The 24,973-nt window shown below is 44.3% G+C and overlaps 1 protein-coding gene across 2 annotated transcripts in view; it reads right to left on the bottom strand.

The window, feature by feature from the left end:
• Positions 1-24,973, bottom strand: part of PIK3R6 (phosphoinositide-3-kinase regulatory subunit 6) — a 156,152-nt gene that overhangs the window by 71,819 nt on the left and 59,360 nt on the right. For both annotated transcript variants that reach the window (XR_003942632.1, XM_030208107.1), the window contains exons 2-5: positions 22,408-22,536; positions 19,505-19,636; positions 16,613-16,704; positions 3,796-3,864 (exon numbers count right to left, since the gene is read on the bottom strand). Coding sequence is in view for 1 of the 2 variants with exons in the window: in XM_030208107.1 (XP_030063967.1) it covers positions 3,796-3,864; positions 16,613-16,704; positions 19,505-19,636; positions 22,408-22,420 (306 nt within the window). In the remaining variant the exon portion in view is untranslated. The remainder of the gene's footprint in view (positions 1-3,795; positions 3,865-16,612; positions 16,705-19,504; positions 19,637-22,407; positions 22,537-24,973) is intronic.

Raw genomic sequence — 24,973 nt, 5'->3', positions numbered from 1 at the left:
CCCTGAAAGAGACATTCAAAGGCTATATGGGAAACGTAACCATATCATAACATCCCCACCTCTGAAAAGGCAACACTGCAAATAGCACACCATGTTCCAGAGCAACAATACACCTTCCTTTAGAATACCACAGCAAAACAAACTGCTACAGATTCCTTCATGGAAAGCACACATTAGCTGACTGCTTTACCTTGGTCACAAAAGCAAAACATGGACAGAATGTCACCTAATACAGAATAAGGGGCCACAAGTTAGAAACAGGAAGCCCCCTCTCCTCTCAAAAGTCAGACATTATTAAACACATACAGTACAGTACACATACAGTAGAAGAGAGGCTTTCCCAAAACTGATATATTCCAAGTCCTAACAATTTTAAATAATATTTTTTTAATTTCGTACCTTTGTCTGGGCATTTTATTTTTCTGTTCATGACATTCTCTCTTAAACTCTCCTGATGCAATTCTTCTAAGTTCTCTTTTGGGGTCTCTTTGCCATTTCTTCTCTTTCCTCCTGTCTTTTGCCTTTTATTCTCTACATCTGACGTAGATTCCCCCTCCCCCTTTATTTATTTAGGGCCCCTTTTACTAAGCCGCCAAAATGAGCTTCCCGCCCAACTACCACGCGCCTCTTGCGGTAATTTCATTTTTTGTGTGCGACCGCTACCTGCATCTGAAAAATATTTTTTTATTTTCGGACGCACGTAGCGGACGTGCGCCAAGTGGCATCTGACGCATGTAGGTCGTTACCGTGCAGATTCTTTACCGCTAGGTAAGGTCAGACACTCAAAGTGGACGCGTGTCAATTTTGATTTTGCCACATATCCATTTTCTGCAAAAATTTTAAAAAAGGCATTTTGGTGCGTGCGCTGAAAAGTATTATGTTCCCAAATCTGTTCCTGAAGGCAAAAGAGCCAGTCAGGTTTTCAGGATATCCACACTGAATATTCATGAGAAACATTTGCATGCACTGCCTCCACTGCCTCCACTGCATGCAAATCTCTCTCATGAATATTCAGTGTGGATATCCTGAAAACCTGTCTGGCTCTTTTGCCTTCAGGAACAGATTTGGGAACATAATACTTTTTGAATAAAAAATAAAAGTACCGCAACTACAAAGAATGCAACTATTGTTAATATTTTTATCCCAATAAATTTATTGCTCTACAATTCAATCCAATTGAAGAAGCTTGTCGAAACCCTGCAGAGTCGAACTCTTTATGATTTTATTGTGTAGACAACAAGAGTGGAAATGTTGGGAAATCGAGTTATGGCATCCACAGAATTCGCTCAATGGTGAACAAAGAGGGGCATAATTGAACGAAAACGTCTATCTCCATGGGCGTTTATCTCCGAGAACGGGTCCATGAAGGGGCGGACCGAACTGTATTTTCGAAAAAAATAGACGTCCATGTTTTATTCGACAATTTGTGAGATGGGCGTTTTTGTTTTTCAGCGATAATGGAAAATGAAAGCGCCCAGCTCAAAAACGAATAAATCCAAGGCATTTGTTCGTGGGAGGGGCCAGGATTCGTAGTGCACTGGTCCCCCTCACATGCCAGGACATCAACCAGGCACCCTAGGGGGCACTTTTACAAAAACAAAAAAAAAGGTAAAAGAGCTCCCAGGTGCATAGCATCCTTCCCTTGTGTGTTGAGCCCCCCAAATCCCCCTCAAAACCCACTTCCCACAAGTCTACACCATTACTATAGCCCTAAGGGGTGAAGGGGGGCACCTACATGTGGGTACAGTGGGTTTGGGGGGTTGGACGACTAATAAGCATTAAGCAGCACAATTGTAACAGGTAGGGGAGGGATGGGCCTGGGTCCACCTGCCTGAAGTCCACTGCACCCCCTAATAACTGCTCCAGTGACCTGCATACTGCTGCCAGGGAGGTGGGTATGACATTTGAGGGTGAAAATAAACAGTTGTGAAACGGCATATTTTGTGGTGGGAGGGGGTTTGTGACCACTGGGGGAGTCAGGGGAGGTCATCCCCGATTCCCTTCAGTGGTTATCTGGTCAGTTAGGGCACTTTTTGGGGCCTTATTCGTGGAAAAACAGGGTCCAGGTAAAGTGCCCTAAATTCTCGCTAAAAACGCATATTTTTTTCCCATTATCGGCGAAAGGCGCCCATCTCTGATTGGCCGATAACCACGCCCCAGTTCCGCCTTCACCACGCCTTCAACACGCCCCCGTCAAATTTGTACACTTCTGCGATGGAGTGCAGTTGAAAACATCCAAGTTCGGCTTTCGATTATACAGCGTTATTTGTTTTTGGGAGATAAACGCCTATCTCCCGATTTAGGTCGCCATATAGGCGTTTTTGTCTTTCGATTATAAGCTGGAAAGTGGATTTAGCGTTCCGCTTCAAAAAGTTGAGTTTCAGAACTAATTGAATCCGTTCCATTGAGAGACACATCGGATTGGAGAGCAGCTTGGGAAAGCAGCAAGACGTGTATACATCTTGGATCCTGTTCGGAAGTATTATCTGATTTTACAAAGCTAAGTGCCTGATTTATTATATTTACTTATCACAAAAATCTGTGAAAGTTAAAGTTCATTATCTAGAAAAAAAGCACACAAAAGTGATCAAGAACTTTTTTGATTATAGTACATTTTTTTGTGTGCACAAGGTAGTAGGAGTACGTGACAGCAGTTCAAAAATTTTGAGAGAGGTAGCAATTTTTTTTATTATTTCGATTTATAGCACAGGTGTGCATTTGCTTATAAAAATTTAAAAAAAATACATTATGAAGTTCCATGATCAAGAAACTTGTCCACCCTTAGAGACGTAATTAACTTCGATGTAGCCTTGCTTGGGTGAGTTTATACTCAGAGAACCTCCCAACCATTTTCATATATTATCACATTTATATATACATTTTTGAACAGGTCTGGGTCGATTCTCTCACGGTATTTCCTCCATTATATCATACTCTGGCTTTTTGTTTATCTACAATTCAATGCAGCATCTAGGTGCCCAGATTCTGTTCTAGAATACTAGCTTAAACCCGCTTCGGCATGTCTAAATATAGGCGCAGTGGAGGAACACAGCAAAAGTGGAGACTGTGTGTCACTATGTAGAAGAGTGCCAGTGTAGGTAGCAGTGTGATCAGCAGGGTTATTCCACAAGAAAGCCAGTAAGACGAGGAATATAGTGAAAAAACTTTATTCTTCAGGACCCGACACAGCACTGTGTTTCGGCAAAAAGCCTACATCAGGGGGTCTGTGTTCGAAATCACTGGAAGATATATAATGCAATTTAATGGCAGGAGAACAATTTTGACAAAGACGTGATCCTGGTGCGGAGGTCAGCACATGAGTACACAGTACGATGTACCGAAAAAAATGTAGGTGCACCCACTAACATCAGGTCTATGGCTGGTATAGATGGGCACACGTTAACTATACTATCCTATAAGTTACATGCGTAAGTTGGAGACACGCCGTGCCCCTGTGATGCTCCACCCACATGTACACCCCCCTTTGCAGTTACATGCTAAGGCACTCACGTGCTCCATTACAGCGCATTATCTGTACGTGCCAATTTTCTTGGTATTTACACACACAAGGTGCATGTAACTGCATGCACCTAGGGGACCTTTTAAGAAGGCACGCTAGCATTTTTAGCGCTAAACGGTAGACACCCATATATTCCTATCCGTTTAGATATACTAATCATTAGCACACGCTAAAAAGGCTAGCACACCTTTGTAAAAGACCACCTAGTTAAAGAATCATTCTGCCCTTATGTAGACACTGGCACACAAAAGTTATGACGCTGAGTCACTGCTTACCTTGATTATGGTATACATTAAAGTATGAAGAAGTGGGATAATGTAATGTTTGTTATCTCCCCTCTCTGCCTGCAGACAAAAGATAAGATATGGGTTAGTCCTGCATTTCTCAAGAGATCTGCACTTCTCAAACTAAACAGCACACATGAACAAAATGTTAAACACTACTTATGATGGAGACAGACCTCTACCAAGAATTAAAGGGTAGATATTCAGCTGGCAGTGGTGAGCCTTTTCCAGCCACCAGCGGCGTTATTCATGGATAGTCAATGCTGGGCTACATCTGGGCACCAGAACTGAATATCCAGGTTTATGTGGCAGGCTATTTCTTATGTGGATAAACACAATATTCAGCACTAAGGGGCCCTTTCACAAAGGTGTGTAGGCGCCTAAGTGCGTCCAACATGTGTCAAATTGACACTACCACATGGTTACCATGTTCCCCGTGCGGTAATTCCATTTTTGGCGTGCGCCCAAAACACACGGTAGAAAATATTTTCTATTTTCTACTGCGGGGCCCTTACCCGGCAGTTGGCACACGATGCACGCTTACCACCCAGTTAGCGCGCAAGAACTTACCGCTAAGTGAATGGGTGGTGTTAAGGTCTCAGGCCAAAAATGGACGTGGCTGGTTTTCATTTTGTTGCACGCCCATTTTCTGGCACATTACAAAATCTTTTTTGAGGCGCGCTCAGGAAATGGACCAGTGCGCGCCCAAAACACGCACCTACAGCAGTGCAGGTCACTTATGGGTGTGCCATAGTAAAAGAGTCTCAAAGATAGGACCACGTAAAAGTCAGCCCTATCAGGCTTATTTTCGAAAGAGAAGGGCGCCCATCTTCCGACACAAATTGGGAGATGGGCGTCCTTCTCTCAGGGTCGCCCAAATCGGCATAATCGAAAGCCAATTTTGGGCATCCTCAACTGCTTCCCATCGCGGGGATGACCAAAGTTCACGGGGGCATGTTGGCACCGTAGCGAAGGCGAGAATGGGGCGTGATTAAGAGATGGGCGTCCTCAGCTGATAATGGAAAATAGAAGGGCATCCCTGACGAGCTCTTGGCCAACTTTACTTGGTCCATTTTTTTCTTGCGACCAAGCCTCAAAAAGGTGCCCAAACTGACCAGATGACCACTGGAGGGTATCGGGGATGATCTCCCCTTATGCCCCCAGTGGTCACCAACCCTCTCCCACCCTAAAAAAAAAAAAAATTGCCAGCCTCAAATGTCATACCCAGCTCCATGACAGCAGTGTGCAGGTCCCTGGAGCAGTTTTAGTGGGTGTAGTGCACTTCAGCCAGGCAGACCCAGGCCCATCCCCCCCATCTGTTACACTTGTGGTGGTAAATGTGAGCCCTCCAAAACCCACCCAAAACCTACTGTACCCACATGTAAGTGCCCCCTTCACCCCTTAGGGCTATGGTAGTGGTGTACAGTTGTGGGGAGTGGGTTTTGGGGGGCTCAGCACCCAAAGTAAGGGAGCTATGCACCTGGGAGCAATTTGTAAAGTCCACTACAGTGCCCCCTAGGGTGGCCAGTTGGTGTCCTAGCAAGTCAGGGGGACCAGTGCACTACGAATTCTGGCTCCTCCCACGACCAAAGGGCTTGGATTTGGTTGTTTTTGAGATGGGCATCCTCGGTTTCCATTATGACTGAAAACCGGGGACGACCATCTCTAAGGTGGACCATCTCAACATTTAGGTCGACCATCTCTAAGGTGGACCTAAATGTTGAAATTTGGGTGTCCCCGACCGTATTATCGAAACGAATGATGGATGCCCATCTTGTTTCGATAATACGGGTTTCCCCGCCCCTTCGCGGGGCCATCCTGCGAGGACGCCCTCATGAAAACTTGGGCGCCCCGTTCGATTATGCCCCTCTATGTATGCAGTGACCTTGGCCAGTTAAGTGCTGAATATTGGCACTTTAACCGGCCAAGTGTTGACTCCGACACTGGAACGTCTCCAACGTAGCTGCTTTTCAGTTTGGCACTAACTGCTAATTTTCAGCAGTGCTGACTGGTTAAGGACCACTGAAAATTTGCGGTTAGTCCGAACAGACAATCTAACTGGCCAGGAGCCTTTTCTGGCTGGTTAAATCACTCTGAATATTGACCCAAATAATCTTATATATGTTTTCATAAATATTTGAAAACCATACTTATTTTAGAAGTATTTTGCAGGTTAAAAAAGGCACTACTGCAGGACAAGCTCAAGGGTCCCACAATAGTTTTGGAACTGGAACGCACTTCCCACGCACTAAAGAATAGATTTTATTTTTTAGTGTGGGGACGTGTTTGGAGGCAGAGAGTAGGTGAAGCTAATTGGTTAGCGAGGGGCCATTGGTGTGCGTGATCGATTAGCACAGGATTAGCGCGGGAGCCCCTAACGCCTATAAAATAGGTGGCAGCAATGGCTCCTGAACTAATAGCCATATGCTAATTGGGAAATTAGCGTGTGACCGTTAATGGAAAAAAAAAAAAAGAAATTGTGGCCATATTTCAGCCACACTAAAAGTGGACTCAGTGTGCAAGAAACCCATGGACTTCTGCAACTTACTCCTCACCGGCCTCCCACTTAGCCATCTATCCCCCCTTCAATCCGTTCAGAACTCTGCTGCACGTCTCATATTCCGCCAGAACCGATATACTCATATCACCCCTTTCCTCAGGTCACTTCACTGGCTTCCGATCAGATACCGCATTCAATTCAAGCTTCTCCTTCTTACCTACAAATGCACTCAGTCTGCTGCCCCTCACTATCATCTCCCCTTACGTTCCCGCCCGTAACCTCCGTTCACAGGATAAATCCCTCCTCTCAGTACCCTTCTCCACCACCGCCAACTCCAGGCTCCGCTCATTCTGCCTCGCACCACCCTATGCTTGGAACAACCTTCCTGAGCCCTTACTCCAAGCCCCCTCCCTGCCCGTCTTCAAGTCTTTGCTTAAAGCCCACCTCTTCAATGCTGCGTTCGGCACCTAACCCTTACCATTCAGTGAATCCAGACTGCCCCTATCAGACCGACCGTTCACTTGTCTATTAGATTGTAAGCTCTTTGAGCAGGGACTGTCTCTCTTTGTTAAATTGTACAGCGCTGCGTAACCCTAGTAGCGTTCTAGAAATGTTAAGTACTAGTAGTAGTAAAAGTAGCTCAGGCCACTTTTTAGTGCAGATTAGTAAAAGGGCCCCTGCGTTTCAAATTTCAAGTTCAAGTTTAATTCAGCTTTACCCTTGAGGCGAGCAGTTAGCTTGCTTCACTTTTGCTGTTGGATTTGGATCCACAACTTTCTCTTCCTCAAAAATACATTCGACAGAGCATTTGTGACCCCTGAAGAAGGCAGCTATCTGCCGAAACATGGCCCTATATTGGGTCTTTTTAACTGCTGGTGCTTTGTCAATAAAAGAGTGTTTTTTTTACACTTGACTGTTGGAAGTTCCTTGGTCCACGCCTACTTTGGATCTACATGTCCGCATTTACACACCACTTGCACAATGACATGCCAAGTGTACGCTTACCAGCAAAAGTGCCGGTATAGTGACTAAGCACTAGTCTGTAAGGGCATGAATAAGTGGCATGATGCAAAAATGCAAGAGGGCGTTCATATGGGTGGAGCATGAGTGGGCATAGACAGGGCTGCCATTTACTCATGCAGCTTCCAGAATATTGTTAAGTTATGCATGCCCCTGCTGCATGTAGACACCCACAGTTACAACAGGCACCTAAATTTTAGGTGTGCCAATGCTGGAATGTGGGTGCCCACATGCTGTTACAAAATAGACTCTCACTGCACAGCGCTGGGGCACCTTAAAGTGGACACCCGCTTATAGAACTGACTCCCTAGATGCTTAACCTTTATCCAAACCCTACCTCCCTGAATTATATCCATATCTCACGGATTATATCTTCTTTTCACTTACTTCCCTCCTCTTTTGTTTCTTAGCCATGCTAATTTTGTCGTTACCAGGCAGTTGTCTAGCCTCTCTTTTCTACTTAGTTATTTGAATTTTGAGATATACAAGATAACTTAGGCCACCTACTGTGTTTTTCCTCCAGTCTTCCTCATTCCTTTTTTAAATTAGATTGTAAACCACTTAAGATATACAAATTTGACTGGAGGTACATCAAATAAAGTTGAACCATGAACTATGTGGGTGTTGACAATATGTACACTCTTTCCTGAATTAACAGGGGTACTTTTTTGAATACATTTAACAACATTTTTAAAAGAATGCAATCTATATTCTTCCCTCTTGGATGCCTAAATAACACTGCAAATTAAAAAGTATATGGACTGTTTTTTTTAATGCAATTTTAATTTTATAATATATTCCAAAAATAAACACTTGTACAGAAATATTAGAAATCCAAAAAGGAAATACTTCAGAAAATAGACATTATTGGGCTCATTTTCAAAGCACTTAGACTTACAAAGTTCCATAGGTTACTGTGGGGCTCATTTTCAAAAGAGGAAAAACATCCAAAAAGTGGCATAAATCTGCATTTGGATGTTTGCCTCACAAAAATGTTGAAATTGGTATTTCCAAAACCAATTTTTAGATGTTTTTCTATGAAGTCCATCAGAAGTGCATTAAAATCACAAGGGGGCGTGTCAGAGGTGTGTTAAAGGTAGGATCTGGGTGTTCCTAACACTTGGACATTTTTCTGCCAATATGGAACAAAACAAAAACATCCAGGGCTATAAGTTGGACATTTTGGTGTAGACCTGTTTTTATAATGAATAAGCCACAAAAAGTGCCCCAAATGACCAGTGGAGGGAATCAGGAATGACTGCCCCTTACTCCCCCAAAGGTCACTAACCCCCTCCCACCCCCCCACCCAAAATGTGGTTAAAAACATTACTCACCCAACCTCTATGCCAGCCTCATTTTTTTTTTTTTGTTACATTTGTACCCTGCACTTTCCCACTCATGGCAGGCTCAATGTGGTGGGCAATGGAGGGTTAAGTAACTTGCCCAGAGTATCAAGGAGCTGCCTGTGTCGGGAATTGAACTCAGTTCCTCAGGACCAAAGTCCACCACCCTAACCACTAGGCCACTCCTCCACTCAGGTCCATTAGAACAGCATGCAGGTCCCTGACGTAGTCTAGTGATGGGTGCAGTGCACTGCAGACAGGTGGACCCAGGCCCATACCTCCCCCTGCCTGCTTGTGGTGGAAACTGAGCCCTCCAAAACTCACCAGAAACCCACTGTACCCACATATGTGCCCCTTTCACCCATAAGGACTATTGTAGTGGTGAACAGTTGGGGGTAGTGGGTTTTTGGTGGGTTTGGGTGGCTCAACAGACAAGATAAGTGAGCAATGGTGAGATTTGCACCTGGGAGCATTTATTTGAAGTCCACTGCAGTGCCTCCTAGGGTATCCCATTGCTCTCCTGGGATGTCTGTGTGGTCAGTCTACTAAGAATGCTGGCCCCTCCTAAATCCCAAAGGCTTGATTTTATGTAGTTTTCACTTGGACTTTTTTTTTTTTCCAAAAATGGACAAAAAAGATAAATGCACAGAGTACAAAAATATCTAGCAAATAGCCATTTTTGAAAAAAAAAAGAAAAAGAAATTTTTCTGTTTTGAAAATGGCTATATTCCCCACTTGAAGTTTGGACGTTTTTAGCAAAACGTCCAACGTTGGACTTAGACGTTATATCGTAATGCCCCTCTACGTAACTCTGTAAGTCTAAGTGCTTTGAAAATTTGCCTCCACATCAGCATTGAAAAAAAATAATACAACTATTAAAGTCCACAAAATAGAATATAAATAGGAAATCATAGGAAAAAAAGATAATAAAAATCATTATCATATCAGCAATTATGGAGTTTAAATGGTGAGAGTCCAAAAAAACAACAACATACTTCTATGCGTCCACTCTATAAGTTGCGTGCGTAAGGGTGTCCCATCCAAGCCCCATCTATGCGCATCCTCCCCCGCAGTTATGTGCTATAGCCATTTGCCAGCTACCTTAGAGAATAGCATCTAAGTGCAGCTATGCACGTAACTATCAATTTAGGAACCATGCACCACGTAACTGTATCCATTGCACCTAATTGCATGCTAGTTTTGAGTAGAGGTAAGTTTGCACCTGAGGCAATGGAGGATTAAGGGGCCGACACACTGCGGGAGGGAGCCTGACTAACTCCCATGGTATGTAGTCAGCCTGGTTATTCAATGCTGGGCTGTTTCCGGTGACTGGCACTGAATATGCGGTTTATTTTTAGCCGGTTTAAAGTTAATCGGCTAAGTCGATAGGCAAAGATAACTGGCTATCTTTAAACCAGCTAAAGATATACCAGCTATATAGGCGGCCCAATGTGGCTGCTTAAATTAGCTAGATATGAAATAAGTATTCAGGGATAGCTGGCTATATCGCACGATATAGCCAGTTTTCTCCTAGGTGCTACCTGAGAATATTCAGTGGGGGATAACCGGCTATCCCCCGCTAAATATCGCTGGATAGCCGGTTAAGTGACATTAAACCGGCCAGGTGCCATTCCTGGCTGGTTAAATGGTTTTGAATATCAGGGGGTAAGTGACTCCTCCAAGGCCACAAGGACTACTTGTGGGAGAAGCAGAATTTAAACCTGGCTTTCCTGGTTCCCAGACCACTACTCTAACCACTAGATGTCAGATCATTTAATTTTAACAAAATCTTTACTGGCAAATATCTAATGAAGTAGATTTTGATGAGTTCTGCAGGTGTGGTGAAAGCTTTTTCACTGCTTAGTAAGATTGATATATTGCCAACTACAAAACAGACACCTTTGAAAATGATATTTTAATAGATAATTTTGCTTCCTGTATATTTAGCTGAAAGGAACTGTGTAGCAAAGAAGCAGGAAGTTCTTGCCTGTATCTTTTTTTAAATATAGTATGTTTGCTGTTCGATACAGGAACTGAAAATGCAACGGTGGTTTTTAAGATTATTCTTTCTATAGCATCTACATTTGGAAATCTGATCAGATTACTGCTCCAATACTAAGGTACTTTCCTCTGTATGGAAAGTATAATAAGACGAAATCAAATGTCATTTTAAAATTTATTCTGCCATCCTCTAATTCAGTGGTTTACAACTCAGTCCTCAAGAAAATACCCAACCAGCTGATTTTGAGGATGCCCGAGGTGAATTTGCCAGGGCTGTATGCTAATCTCCCTCATGCATATTCCTTGTGGATATCCCAAAAAGCTGTCTAATTGGGGGGTGCCCCTAGGACTGGGTTGAGAACTATCTAGTACAACGTTCTTCATTGCAAGACCCGGGGCCAATGGCAGCCCCTAGAGACTTCTGGAATGACCCTCATCATTATTCTGTCTTTTCCTCCATTACTCTCTGCCTCTCTACCCAAGCTGATGACAGAAAATGGAAAGTGGATATGGGGAAGAGCTTTTAGGACAAGGCATTTCCCAATAGACAAACGAGAATGCATGTGGTAATGCCAACCTCCTGTTGATACTCTCTTTGAAGGTGAACTGTTGGGGAGGACGTCATAGACACATGCTGGTCAGCAGTGTCGCAGTACCACATGCGAATATATTTTGCTACTCTCTTTTAGCTCATTGGATCCAAAGTAGCACCGGCTTACGGGATCTTTTCTTAAAGCTTAGCTCAAGTTATCTCAGGCAGAGCCCATTTTATTCCTTTGGGCCCTGCTGCAGATAACTCAAGCTAAGCTTTAGTAAAAGACCTCCTTAAAAATTAGTGAAGACCATGGACCTAGTACAAGGAACCTTCAAAAGCATTCTGGAGCAGGGATCATGCTATCCTGTGGCTCTGCCATTCTGTCATTTCACTTTCTTGATTGCACTGTCCAGCATCTATCGAAATTCTGATTCTCTAACTCAACATAGTCACTGCCTTATATTTTCTGAAATATTTTGCCAGATTTCAATATTTTTCAGCTTTTTTTACTTGTTTTCACTTTTAACTTTTATACAGTGCATGGACTTGTACAGTACAAGTACCCCTGAAGCAGCATATCTGCAAAACAGAGGCCTCTGTTATTTTTGAGATTCCACTACAATGGTTGAGTTAAGTACTGTATTTTTTCAGAGACTTTAAAATGAAGATTATATTGTATGTGGTTAGAGTTTTGTTGTTGGGTAGGAATTTACACATCACGTCTAGGTGTTGTGTTGGATGGGCTTTCAAGTTTGTTGGAATAAGGTCATTTTTGATGTTCTGGTGTTAACAAGAGTGGAGTTTTTTTTCAGACCAATTATGGAGAAGCTCAAATCTATCTATCTCTATATATATACATATATATATATATATATATATATATATATATACAGTTCAATACGTATGGTGGACGGTTTCCTTACACTATCACTGTAATATGCAAAACACTCAACAAAACAGTGGAGAAAATAAAGATCTCGGCAAAAAACTGCTCATAACTTCCTTAAATTCTTATATATATAATAGAAATCAAACAAAATAAAACATGGAAAAGAAAATAAGATGATACCTTTTTTACTGGACATAACTTAATACATTTCTTGATTAGCTTTCGAAGGTTGCCCTTCTTCGTCAGATCGGAAATAAGCAAATGTGCTAGCTGACAGTGTATATAAGTGAAAACATTCAAGCATTACTATGACAGTCTGACAGGGTGGGAGGATGGGGTGGGTAGGAGGTATGCATGGGGACATCAAAGCATATCATTGATATTCTAACAGGATATGTGTGGATAGGTGAGGGGTGGGGTGATCAACAGAGACATACAACTTTATGGTTTATAATGGGCTAGGAACCCTAGATCCTTGTTAAATCCTCTCTGTTGGGTGTTAAAATATTCAATCATATTGGAGAAACAGGCCAGATGCTTAAGACAAGATTCAATTTACATAGACATCACATGAACAATACTGGTGCCAGTAGGGTTCCCACACCTGTTGGTCAGCATTTTACAGGACCAGGACACTGTACCAGTGACTTCACAGTAAGAATCCTGAAAGGTAACTTTAAAACCATACAAGAACGTAAGACCTTTGAAGTCAGAATGATTGAATATTTTAACACCCAACACCATAAAGCTGTGTGTCTCTGTTGATCACCCCACCCCTCACCTATCCACACCCATCCTGTTAGGGCAACCTTCGAAAGCTAATCAAGAAATGTATTAAGTTATGTCCAATAAAAAAGGTATCATCTTATTTTCTTTTTCATGTTTTATTTTGTTTGATTTCTATTGATAACCTTAAGAGTGGACTAACACGGCTTCCACACTCCTCTACTTATATATATAAGAATTTAAGGAAGTTATGAGCAGTTTTTTTGCCAAGATTTTTATTTTCTCCACTGTTTTGTTGAATATTTTGCATATTACAGTGATAGTGTAAGGAAACCGTCCACCATACGTATTGAACTGCATTTGTCTTTGAATTTCTAGGCGTTGTTGCAGCTCACTCTCATTCTTGGGTTTTGTTTGAGATCTATTAATTCTTATTAAGATTCCCTGGAAGATTTGATCCTGGACTGAACTTGATGTGAATACGTAGCCAATTGGAAACTACGAGGTAAATATTCAGTTGCAGTGTTCAGCTTTTTTTTTCGCCACCACTGGGTTATGCCCGGATATTCAATGCCTGACCGTGTCCAGGCTCCGGCATTAAACATCTGGGTTTGTGCAGTTGACTGTCCCTTATCCAGTTAAGTACGATATTCAGCACTTAACTGTTTAAATGAAACCGGACGAAGATAGGACTGACTTTCATGTGATCCAATTTGCCCAGATAATATAGGGACAGGGAAAGAGAAAGGGACTTGATATACTGCCTTTCTGTAGTTACATTCAAAGTGGTTTATATATTATATACAGTTACTTATTTTGTACTTGGGAGAATGGAGGGTTAAGTGACTTGGCCAAAGTCACTTGGATAAGTGCTGACTCCATCCTTGGACTGCCCACAAAATAGCCGGTTTCAGTTCAGTGGTTTGTGCTGATATTCAGCGACATTAGCCAGTTAAGTACCACTGAATATCAGTGGATAGCCCCTCACAAGTGATTTAACTGGGCTGGAGCCTCTTTTGCTTGGTTAAATTGGTTTGAATATTGACCCCTGCATTCTTATTATGCAAAGATCCTTGTGTTATGTTGAAACCTGCTATCCTGATCCAGCAGTACTCGATTGCAGCTTGGCGAGTGACAACTGAGGAGACGTTCATTGAGATATGATGCTAATGGTGCATAGGATATAGAATCCAACAGCCGCAGTGGCATTGGATTCCTGTTGCAGGCCAGGTGGCTGAAACACAGGCCCATGTCGAGTTGTGCCTAATCTTGATTAAAGTTGTGAAAGCACCGTTACTGACTTTGTGTCATTTCGTTGTCATCTTTGCCGTGTTGGATCATCATATTTATGTTACTATTTTGAATAAAGAAACTCTATAGTCTCATGGATTGCAATAGCAAATGCTCAATGCCGACACTTTGTTGGAGAAATAGCCATGTGCATTTCACTCGGAGGGGAGGAGGCAGAAGAATAGTGCGAACAAATGTTTACACATGACAAGCAGTTGCATAGCTCCCATTAAGAGAGCCCAGAAAAAAAGTGAGGGACCACCTGCTGTTGGATAAGTACTTCAAAACTTGAAAAAAAAAAAAAAAAAGATGGGGCAGTAGTGTTGGGAAGAGGTGAGCACAATGCTTACTCTAGCAGCACAGGCATAGTTTGAACAAGCTTGGGTGCTAATAATGAATTGGTCAAACCCCCCCCCCCCCCCCCATTGCCAATATAGCTTCCTTATTCTTTGCCCCACCAAAGTACGCAAACTACACCAATGTCTAGCAGTGTTGCCACGTTGCCTCCCAATCCCATTCTGAAATTTCCCCTTCAGACCAGGCAATAGGTGAAGCACTTAAGCACCTGATTTCCTGTTGCAGTCCGAAATCTTGCAATAAGACCATGATACATGGTTCATAATACAGGACTTGGCTTCGGTGGCAACATCTTCCCTTTCTTCTCCTCCTCCTAATCTAGCACCTTCCTAACCACTCTCTCTTCCCCTCCCCCACACACAGTCTAGCATCTCCCCTCTCTCTCTTTCCCTCTCGTGGTCCAGAATTTCCCTGTCCGCCCTCTGTTTCACCACCTCCTCAGTCCAGTCTTTCCTCTCTCCCCCTTAGTCTAGCAGCTTCCTGTCACCCTCTCATCTGGTCCAACATCTACCCCTTGACTTCCCCTCCCCCTACCTTGCTGCTGTTACCATCAACAACTGGAAAAAGTACAAAGCAGTGAGCAGCCTTTGAGCCTATGCTCATGGGCGCTGCAGGTCTGACCCATCCCCACCACTCAGTAACATGGACGAGACACATTGGACCTGCAACACGTATGAGTAAACTCAAAAGTCCTGCGCTGCTTTTGACCTTTCAGTGGAGATTTCATTCTGGTCATCAGCTGATGCCTGCTACTCTACTGAAGCTGGGTCCAGCCAGCCCCGTGTGAGTGTACGGTTTGCATAGTGTGTCACTGCAGCCTTGCCTCAGGGACACAAAAAGAAATAATGACACCAGACTCGGGAAGTCAAGCAGACATTTACTGTTACAGTACATTAATTTCTAACAGCTGCCATGAAGCAAAAACTAACCCACCACAAGAACACTTCCTCTTCTTTTAGTAAATGTAAAGTACACCTCTTTGTCCCCTCTCAGCATGCACTGGGTGCTGTTAAGAGAGAGACATGCTTGCCTCCTGTTTACTGCCCCCCTCTCCACATGTACTATCCACTGATGCAATCAACATCAGGCATAGGGGAGTAGGGAGCAGGGCTGCTGCAGGGACTCATATGCATGCAGTAGATTTTACCAGGCGCATGCGCATAGGAGCTGAGCTTACCGCTGAACTCTTCTCCGCGTGCGCCAATTACAATCCTACCGCCAAACTCCCTAATGCTCAAATCTATATTTGAATCTCATTAGCTTTGAGCATTAGGGCATTGTTCTCTTGTGCTGTTCCGGTGCTATTTTTATGGTGCTATTTGGAATAACGGTGGAGTTTTGATCATCTGCCCCTTGGTGCGCAACTTTGAGGGGGGTGTGGCAGGGCCGCCGAGAGACTGGGCCGGGCCCGGGGCAAGGCCGCCCCCGGGGCCCCGCCCCTGCCGCCCTGTCCGCTCTGCCCACTCCGCCCACACCCTCCCCCCCCCCCGAGGTCACCGCCACCGCCGCTCCCCCCTCCCCCCTGAGGTCGCCGCCGCCACTCCCCCCCTCTGTCCGCCACCGGGTCGGGCCCCCTGCATTGAAATCGCAGTCTCACCTCCATGAAAGCAGCGCTGCAGGCAGCAGAATGCCTCCCTTCGGCCCTCCTTCCCTCCCTGTGTCCCGCCCTCACGGAAGTTACATCAGACGAGGGCGGGACACAGGGAGGGAAGGAGGGAAGAAGGGAGGCATTCTGCTGCCTGCAGCACTGCTTTCACAGAGGTGAGACTGCGATTTCAATGCAGGGGGCAGACGGTCGACGACGGAGGGCGGGTGGGACTGTGGCGCCGGGCCCCCCTTGGAGGCCCGAGCCTGGGGAATTTTGTCCCCCCTGCCCCCCCCTCTCGGCGGCTATGGGGTGTGGACCTGGGAGAGGCAGGTCAGGGGGTGTCAGGCAGTAATAAACATAAGTTATAGTATACTAGCATCTAGTATAAACGCTCGCATCTAAAGTTAGGTGCGCAAATGTGGACTTGTACTAGTATTTTATAAACAGCAGTTGCACGCACAACTGCTGTTATTGAACTTCATCAGGCGACCTTTTGAGAATGACCCCCTACGTGTCCTTTGATGCTTCCAGTCTTACTATTTTTTCTGTTTGTTCGTACCTTTTCCAGCTCTTTGACTAGGATTTTAATCAGAATGTCACAGCTGATGGGATTCCGATCAATTTTCTTATGCAGTGTCCACCGTCTCATGCCTGTGAAATGAGAACAAGCCTGTCTAGTAAGCATCACACTGTGTAGAATTATTAACTTCAATTGTGCATGCAAGACAACAAGTTACACATTTTTTCAACAGACTCTTGGATGTATGACTAATTTATTCATTTATGTCTTGGGATTTATTAACTGCCTTTATGAAGGGATTCATCCAAAGGGCACTGTCAGGGGCTGTTAAGACTGGGAATCGAAAGCAGAACAGATAAATCTGGGTTTCCCCACTGTTACTCATTACCACCTATTTGGTTATACTTTCAATTTCTTGCACCATTTAGTTTTTAAAACTTGAATGAAACTTCACTGACACTGGCTGAATGCAACAGTGGCATTAAATAAAATCCTTGGATCCCAGAAATCCTCATCTTCTGACACCCTGAATAAGGAAACGGGTGAAATACTGACTGATCCCTTCTCACTCTTTAATAAGCCTCAACTTTAATAACCGAACAAGTGACAGCTACTGAAAGAAACCGCTGTTAGAAGAACTTCCACCGCAAAGCATAAAATAGAGAACATTCCTTTTAACATGGGAAGCAAGATGAAACGCTTATTTTTGACCTAGATCGATCCTTTTTTTCTGGGCCCAGGGCAGTTGTATCCTACTTCTTTGGGCTTCCAGCTCAACTGGAACTAGGGCTGAGATATGGCACCCTGACCCTTCATTTGCAACTACTCAGGGATTTCTCTAGTCCTCATTTTACATCCTACCCTCCATCCCTAGGGCCGGAGTTAGGGAGGTGCATACAGGGTAAACTGCCCTGAGCTCCCCACGCTGCTTACCTTAAGCTTGTTTAAAGCTGAAGGAGATGCAGCTTTCTGGTGAACTTTGGGGACCCTCCCAAGTTTCTGTCTGGGGCCCCAGAATATTTTAACACTGGCCCTGGCTCTAACATTTTATTTCATTGATCGTTTTTATGCCATTGTCCCAGGAGCTAGGCTACTCAGCATGGTTTACAGATATACTCAGTCTGGTCATTGCCATGACAGTCCAGGGCCAGGGGACATACACCGGAGCACCTTATGGAACACTGCAATCATGAGCACTAATCCAGTCACCAAAAGGGTAATTCTATAATATACGTGTCCACATAAACGTACAGAATACTAACACTTATGTATATAAGTTTGCATTTACCCGTAATGGTGTGCCAAACTTACACAGTGTGTGAAAGCAAGGGGAGGTGGGATATGGGCATGGCTCTCACTTATGCACATAACTTACAGAATACTGTAAGTTACCTGTGCCCCTATCATATAGAGATGCCCCCCCCCCCCCAGTTAGGCCAGATCTACGGCTGATGTAGCTGCAGGTGCATAAATGTTAGGCACGCTGATACTCATACAGATCCTGGCTCAAGATTCTTGTCCTCGCTCACAAAGTGTTTCACTCTGGTAATCCCTTGTATCTTTCCTCCATCATCATTCCTTAAAAACCTGCCCGCTCCCTCCGCTCTTTGGATGCTCACCATTTGGCCCTCCCCTCTCCTCGTTTCGCTTATGATGAACCTACTAGGTACTTTGCCTTCTTCTTCCTTCCCCCTCCAGATTTAAGTCTTCTCTTCCCTCTCCTCTTAGGTCTGAACTTTCTCTCTCCAGATTTAAGTCTTCTCTTCCCCCTCCTCTTAGGTCTGAACTTTCTCTCTCCAGATTTAAGTCTTCTCTTCCCCCTCCTCTTAGGTCTGAACTTTCTCTCTCCAGATTTAAGTCTTCTCTTCCCCCTCCTCTTAGGTCTGAACTTTCTCTCTCTAGATTTAAGTCTTCTCTCGATCATTTATAATAAATTTGGACTCTGTACTTTAAAAAAAAAAAAAACTCACCTCTTCCGGCTAGCATTTAACACTGCTTTGGACTACCTTTGCCAGCAGTGGCTCCATAATGATTCTGGTTGGGTTTATGTTTGTATTTTAATTAACTCTTGGTTTTGGTATGTTTGTTTCTTTCCTTTTAATTGTATGGAGTTTTTTTCTTTCTTTTGTAAACCACTTTGACCTCACCTATGTAAAGGCAGTATATCAAGTGGAGAAATAATCATAAATATAAAATACTGGATTATACTAGTATTTTATAATGGAACCTAGGTGCCCAGCTGCTGCTATAGCAGAGGCTCCCACTGCACAGCCTCAGGAAGCCTAAATGGAGGCACCCAGTTGAACAATTGTCCCCCTAGGTGTCACACTTGTCTCTGCAGCTTCCCCAGCACCATCCAACCTGGGGTGTGGAAGGCCTGATGGAAGGATCTAATTGTTGACCTTCCGCATGGCCCCATGACTCTGGAACGACTGACCTCCCCACCTCCCCCCTGTGGCGAACAATCATTCACAAAATTTAAGACAGCCTTAAAAAGATTTTCTTTTCACAAGGCGTTTGGGTTATGCTGGTGTCTGTCTGTACTTGCACTCAAGTTAATTTGTTGTTCTTTTAGGTATGTTTGTGAAACCTTTCCTATCATTTTATGGCTTTCCTTTCAAATTTTATGTATTGTGATTTTATTGTAAACTGCCTTAACCCACTTGCTGGACTCTGCAGTATATCAAGCCATAAAATAAACTGTAACTTGTAAACTGCATGAGAGTACATAGAACTTTTCATTGGGGCTTTTCTCTCTTATTGAGCAAATAGTTTTGTAAATTTCTGCTTCAAAGAAATGAGGTGCAAACATCCACTGAGTTTTATGAACTATTCTTTGACAATGGATGTTATACCCAAGTAATCAATACTCTCCCCCACCCATAATATCCACTGAGGAAATAGATATATTTATAATCGGTCCATGCTCACCTTGGTCACACTGTAAGCCTGGATGATGGCCGTCCAGTTCTCTGAGAATCGACTGTACACTGCGGAGAATGTCCTGCTCAACTTCTACATGTGGGGATTGGGGGAAAGGAAAAGATGGGCAGGGACAATGCTCTGGAAGAGTATAAGAGAAAAAAAAGTCAAGAGTTTTGTTCAACGTTTAGCTAATAGAAGCCCTTTTACTAATATGCATTAAAAATCTGGGCTTAATGTGCTGTAAAGCAGGATTTTACTGCATGCTAAGCCCAGATTTAACATGATACCTTTTGGGGGCATTCTCTCTATGTTTTATTGCAGGTTCTTCATTAATGTTGCCATTAGATCACAGTACCTGCAAGACTAACATAGGACCACTTACGGCCTCCTATTTAGGAGGCAATTACATAAATGGTGCTCAAAAATAGACACCAGGAAAAATCTGTGCCGAGTGCTATTCTATAAAGATCACTATGGGCTGAACATCATCCTTCATAGCACAGATTTCTGCGCCCAACTTTGGGTGTGAGGACAGGCATGCAACCCCAGTATTCTAGAACACTGTGCCTACATATTTGGAATGCCCCCCCATGGCCACGCCCCCTTTTCATTTGCACGCCAGGCACTTTGGGCGTGCAGCATTATAGCATGAAGGCAGGTAAGCGTGCAAATCCAAATTAGTGCCAATAACTGTGGGCTCCTAAATCTATGGCACATCAACATCAGATTACACTAATATGGTTTATTTGTTCATTACCACCGCTTACCCATTAAATTTAGAATTTAAGATTTTAGGGAGTCTTTTAGTGTTCATACTGCAGGACTTGGCCTCCTGGCAACATCTTCACTTACAATGGGCATCTCAGTGTTTAGTGCAGATGACCCCCCCCCCCCCCCCCCTTAGTTTTAGCTCATAAAAGCTTTTCATGAATTGAAACCTTCATACTTAAGTACTTTGATATTTCCATATATCCCAGGAAGGGTACTCAGATCAATGCAAGATTTCAGAATGGTAGTACCCTCAAGAACTAGAATAAGGGGAGACCGGTCAAGGGAAAGAGCTTTCTCTTGTTCAGCGTCCTTATTGTGGAATACTATTCCAAAATATATACGTGCAGAAATGAATTTACTGATGTTCAAGACAATGCTAGCATTTAATCTTAGTAGACACCAGGGGCGTAACCAGACTTCGGCGGAGGGGGGGGGGGGGGGGTCCAGAGCCTGAAGTGAGGTGGCACATTTTAGCCCCCCACGGCACCGCCAACCCCCCGGCACTGCCGTCACCCCCCCCCACCATTGCCGTCCCTGCCGCCACCGCCAACTTTGCCCCCCCCCCTGCCGATGACCCTCTTGACCCCCCTGCCACCACCAACCTGCCGTCCCTTACCTTTGCTGGCGGGGGACCCCAACCCCCACCAGCCGAGGTCCTCTTCTTCTCGCAAAAGGCTTCCTTCTGTTTCTGACGTCTTGCATGTTGTACATGCAGGACGTCAGACTCACAGAATGAAGCCTTGCAGATCAGCTGTACAACGTGCAGGACATCAGAAACAGAAGGAAGCCTTTTGCGAGAAGAAGAGGACCTTGGCTGGTGGGGGTTGGGGTCCCCCGCCAGCAAAGGCAGGTGATGGCGACGGCAGGTTGGCAGCGGGAGAGGAGGGTCCAGGGCCAAATCTACGTAGCTACGCCACTGGTGGACATGAGGAATTTAGGATCTATTAGGATTCTGTTTATGTGAAGACAATATTCTTGTGTGATTATTTTGGTTAAGAGTGCTCTGAGAGAATGCGGTTAGATCTTAATATCAAATCAGGGGCGGACTGACAGTGTTCTGGGCTCCCAGGCAGTAAAGGTCATTGGGCCCCCCTGGGTGCCACTCGCACCTCCCCATCCACACACCACCGCCCTTCCCCATGCATAGTACTGTACCCTCCCTGGTCCTATGATGAAGGGTCCTGGTGGTCTAGTGGCCTCCTACTCTTTCTGCCCGCTGCTCTGCCCAGTGTCAATGTGTTGTCAAAATGGCTGTCAAGACTTCCTGTGGCAGAGTTTTGTGGGTCTTTGCAGTCGCGCGAGACTGGGCAGAGTAGCGGGCAGGAAAGAGTGGTGTTCTGTCCTGCCCTCGAAAAGGCCACTAGACCACCAGGGCCCTTCAAGGTAGGACCGGGGAGTGCCCACTGAGGCGGGGGGGGGGGGGGGCTGTAGTTTACAGAAGGGGGAGAGATCCTCTGGGCCCCCCACCAGAGCCTCTGGGCCCTCGCGCACTACCTGGTTGCCCATATGGTCATTATCAAATGAAATGACGTTCTTTTCTTTTTAAATTTGTGGTTTTATTTTGTGAACCGCCATTATTTGTTTACACCAGGTGGTATATCAAATTTTGATAATAAAAGATAAACATGGCTCTCTGCCCACTGCTCTAACCAATTTTATAAACATCAAGGTAAATATTCACCTGGCAGTGGTGAGCATTTCCCTGACCACCGCCAGCGTTATTCCTAGATATTCAATGCCGGGCCATGTCCAGGCTTCGGCACTGAATATCCTGTTTATGCATAACTGGCTAATGCATAGCCGATTACGTCAATATTCAGAGCTTAAACTAGCCATAGGTTGTTGCATAAAGATAGGACTATGTTTTATGCGGTCGCATTTATGCAGTTATCCTGGCTGCAAGAGTGACGAATATTGGCATTAACCGTCCCAGTGCTGACTCTGATCCCGAAACGCCCCCAAAATAGCCGCTTTTCAATTAGGTGCCAACCGCTAATTTTCAGCTGTGATAACCGGTTAAACTGAGGAATCCCTACAATCCTTATCTTACTGCTCTAAGACTCAAACAAAGGGACTTAATTGGCATGAACACATGAATTGTAAAAAATACTGAACATTGCAATCTGTCAATTACAGACCTTTACTATCCATGAATGCAGCGGAGCTGAAGGAGTTCACAGATTGAGATGATACACCCTCATCTTTTTGCCAAACGGAGATCGGGCAGGGTCTCAGTAACACTCACATGGCTATTTCCTTTGTCCGGCCTAAAATAAGCAAACAGTGGCCCGAGGGTTAAGAGGTAGGTACATTATTTCTTGCAAAACTAAAAGTTAGGCAGCAACACTACGAAAATATACTGTATATATGATCTAACATTTGGCATAATGCATGAGAACAAAAAATGACAGACATCCTTTGCAAATGTGACTGCCATAGGAATGGCTGTGCTGGTCTTGAGACAGATTAGATAAATGTGGTAGGTCAAGTTTATGAAATGACAGGGTTCCAGATGTTCGACTAAAATGAGCATGCTGGATGTGAGGGGAAGAGAGAGCAGGGCAGGAAATGCAGTGGCGCTGGAGACCAGCGCTGGAAAAAAACGCTTCAGCTGGCGGGGGTTAGGGACCCCCGCCAGCCAAACCAGGGCCACAGATCCAGTTTAGGGGGGGGGGGGGGGGGGCCCAGGCTCCTTTAACTACCCAACTGACTTCCAATATATCTTTTTTGATATGCAGCAGTCAGAATTGCACACAGTACTCAAGGACTGGCCAAATCATGACACAATGGTATTACCCCCCAACTTCCTGGTGAAAATTCACATGTATTATAAGGGAGTTGGAAGGCAGCAAACACGCATTACGAAAAAAGCCTTGCAGCCAGAAACTCTTCTAAAGGTCATAATTCTATGCTCATAAGTAGTTGAGAGACTACCATAGGTACAGAACTCAGCTGTATATAATTCCGGAACTAAACTGTACCATTTAATAATTATGACTTCACAGACAAGGATCCATCACTCTCACCCCCCCCTGCCAGACCACTACGGACATTCAAAGGGGCCTATGGGGGGAGGGAATGTTGGAAGGGGAGTTGTCTGCTCTTGGAGGAGGGGCCCAAAGAGGAGCCTGATACAACATTGCTCCTGTGACCACAAAAGTGGGGGCCCCCCCCAAGTAAATGAAAATTCCCATACCCAACATGGGAAATGACGTAACACCCCAGATTCTATAAAGGTCACCCAAACCTAAAATTAGCCACGGATCCCAGATCTGTGCACAAACTATTTAGTTAAGGAGCTCCAATTATTAAATTACAGGAATTTAACAACCTCTTAATTGTCAATAATTATGATTTGAACACGGAGGATCTGGCTGCATGCTATTCTATAACAATGGGCATCTACATTAGAAACATAGAAACATGACGGCAGATAAAGGCCATATGACCCATCCAGTCTGCCCATCCTCTGTAACCCCTAATTCTTCCTGTTCCTAAGCGATCCCACATGCTTATCCCGTGCCTTTTTAAATTCTGGAACAGTCCTCTACTCCACCACCTCCACCGGGAGGCCATTCCATGCCTCCACCACCCTTTCTGTGAAATAATACTTCCTTAGGTTACTCCTAAGCCTATTCCCTCTTATCTTTGTCATATGCCCCCTCATTCCAGAGCTCTCCTTCATTTGAAAAAGGCTCTCTTCCTGTACATAAATGCTCTTGAGATATTTAAACGTTTCTATCATGTCTCCTCTCTCCCTCCTCTCTTCCAGCGTATTAGATCATGTACAATTCAAAAGGGGCCATGGGAGGCGCATGGGTGGGTCAGGGGCATTCACAAGATTTAGGTGCGGTGTTATAGAATAACACTATCTTGCGCACAAGGACTTACACCAGGTTTCAGCAGACGTACGTCCTTGTGCCCCAAGTTGGCAACGGAAATCCCGGAGCACCCTTTATTGAATAGCTCTGAGCATAGACTTTTCCCAGCACCTAATTTTCGGTGCCATTTATAGGATCTGGCCCAAAATAACAATTTTCTGGTTGCCGTTCCCTAGAAATAAGATGTCAAGCTGCCAAAACTCAAATCCTTTTTTTTTTTTTTTTTGCATTTTAAGGTGGTTTGTCAGGTCCACATACATAAGTACAACAAAAAGGGAGTAGCATAATCAACAAGACTCTTCTAGAAAGCCAATGATATGGGGTTAAGTGAAAACGCTCTTTTATGGTAAATAAGGTTGGACTCGACATGGCACCGTGTTTCGCCAACAATGCCTGCCTCAGCAGTCTAAAAAAAAAAGAAAACAACCAATGATTGGTAGACGGTGATTATGCGATGCAGAAATAAACTCTGGGGCGGAGGATGGTCCGTGGACGCCAAATTGAGTTTTGCTGGCATCTACGGACCATCCTCCGATCCAGAGTTCATTTCTGCATCGCTTAATCGCTGTCTACCAATCATTAGTTTTTTTTTTTAAGACTCCTGAGGCGGGCACAGTTGCGAAAAACACAGTGCAGTGTTGAGTCCAACCTTATTTACAATAAAAGAGCAATTTCTCTTCACCCTGTCTCCTTGGCTTTCTGGAAGAGTCTGGGAAGATAGATGTGTTTTAAAAGCAGCCTAAAAACATAAACCATCTGTCTCTGAACATAGTGAAAATGGAATGGCATTCCATTCCTTTGGTCCAAAGCAAGCGATAGGTGG

Source organism: Microcaecilia unicolor, chromosome 6 (assembly GCF_901765095.1).
Source record: "Microcaecilia unicolor chromosome 6, aMicUni1.1, whole genome shotgun sequence".
NCBI classification, from domain to species: Eukaryota; Metazoa; Chordata; class Amphibia; order Gymnophiona; family Siphonopidae; genus Microcaecilia; species Microcaecilia unicolor.
Note: the sequence above shows the minus strand (reverse complement) of the source record. Positions and strands in the feature narration are given on the sequence as shown.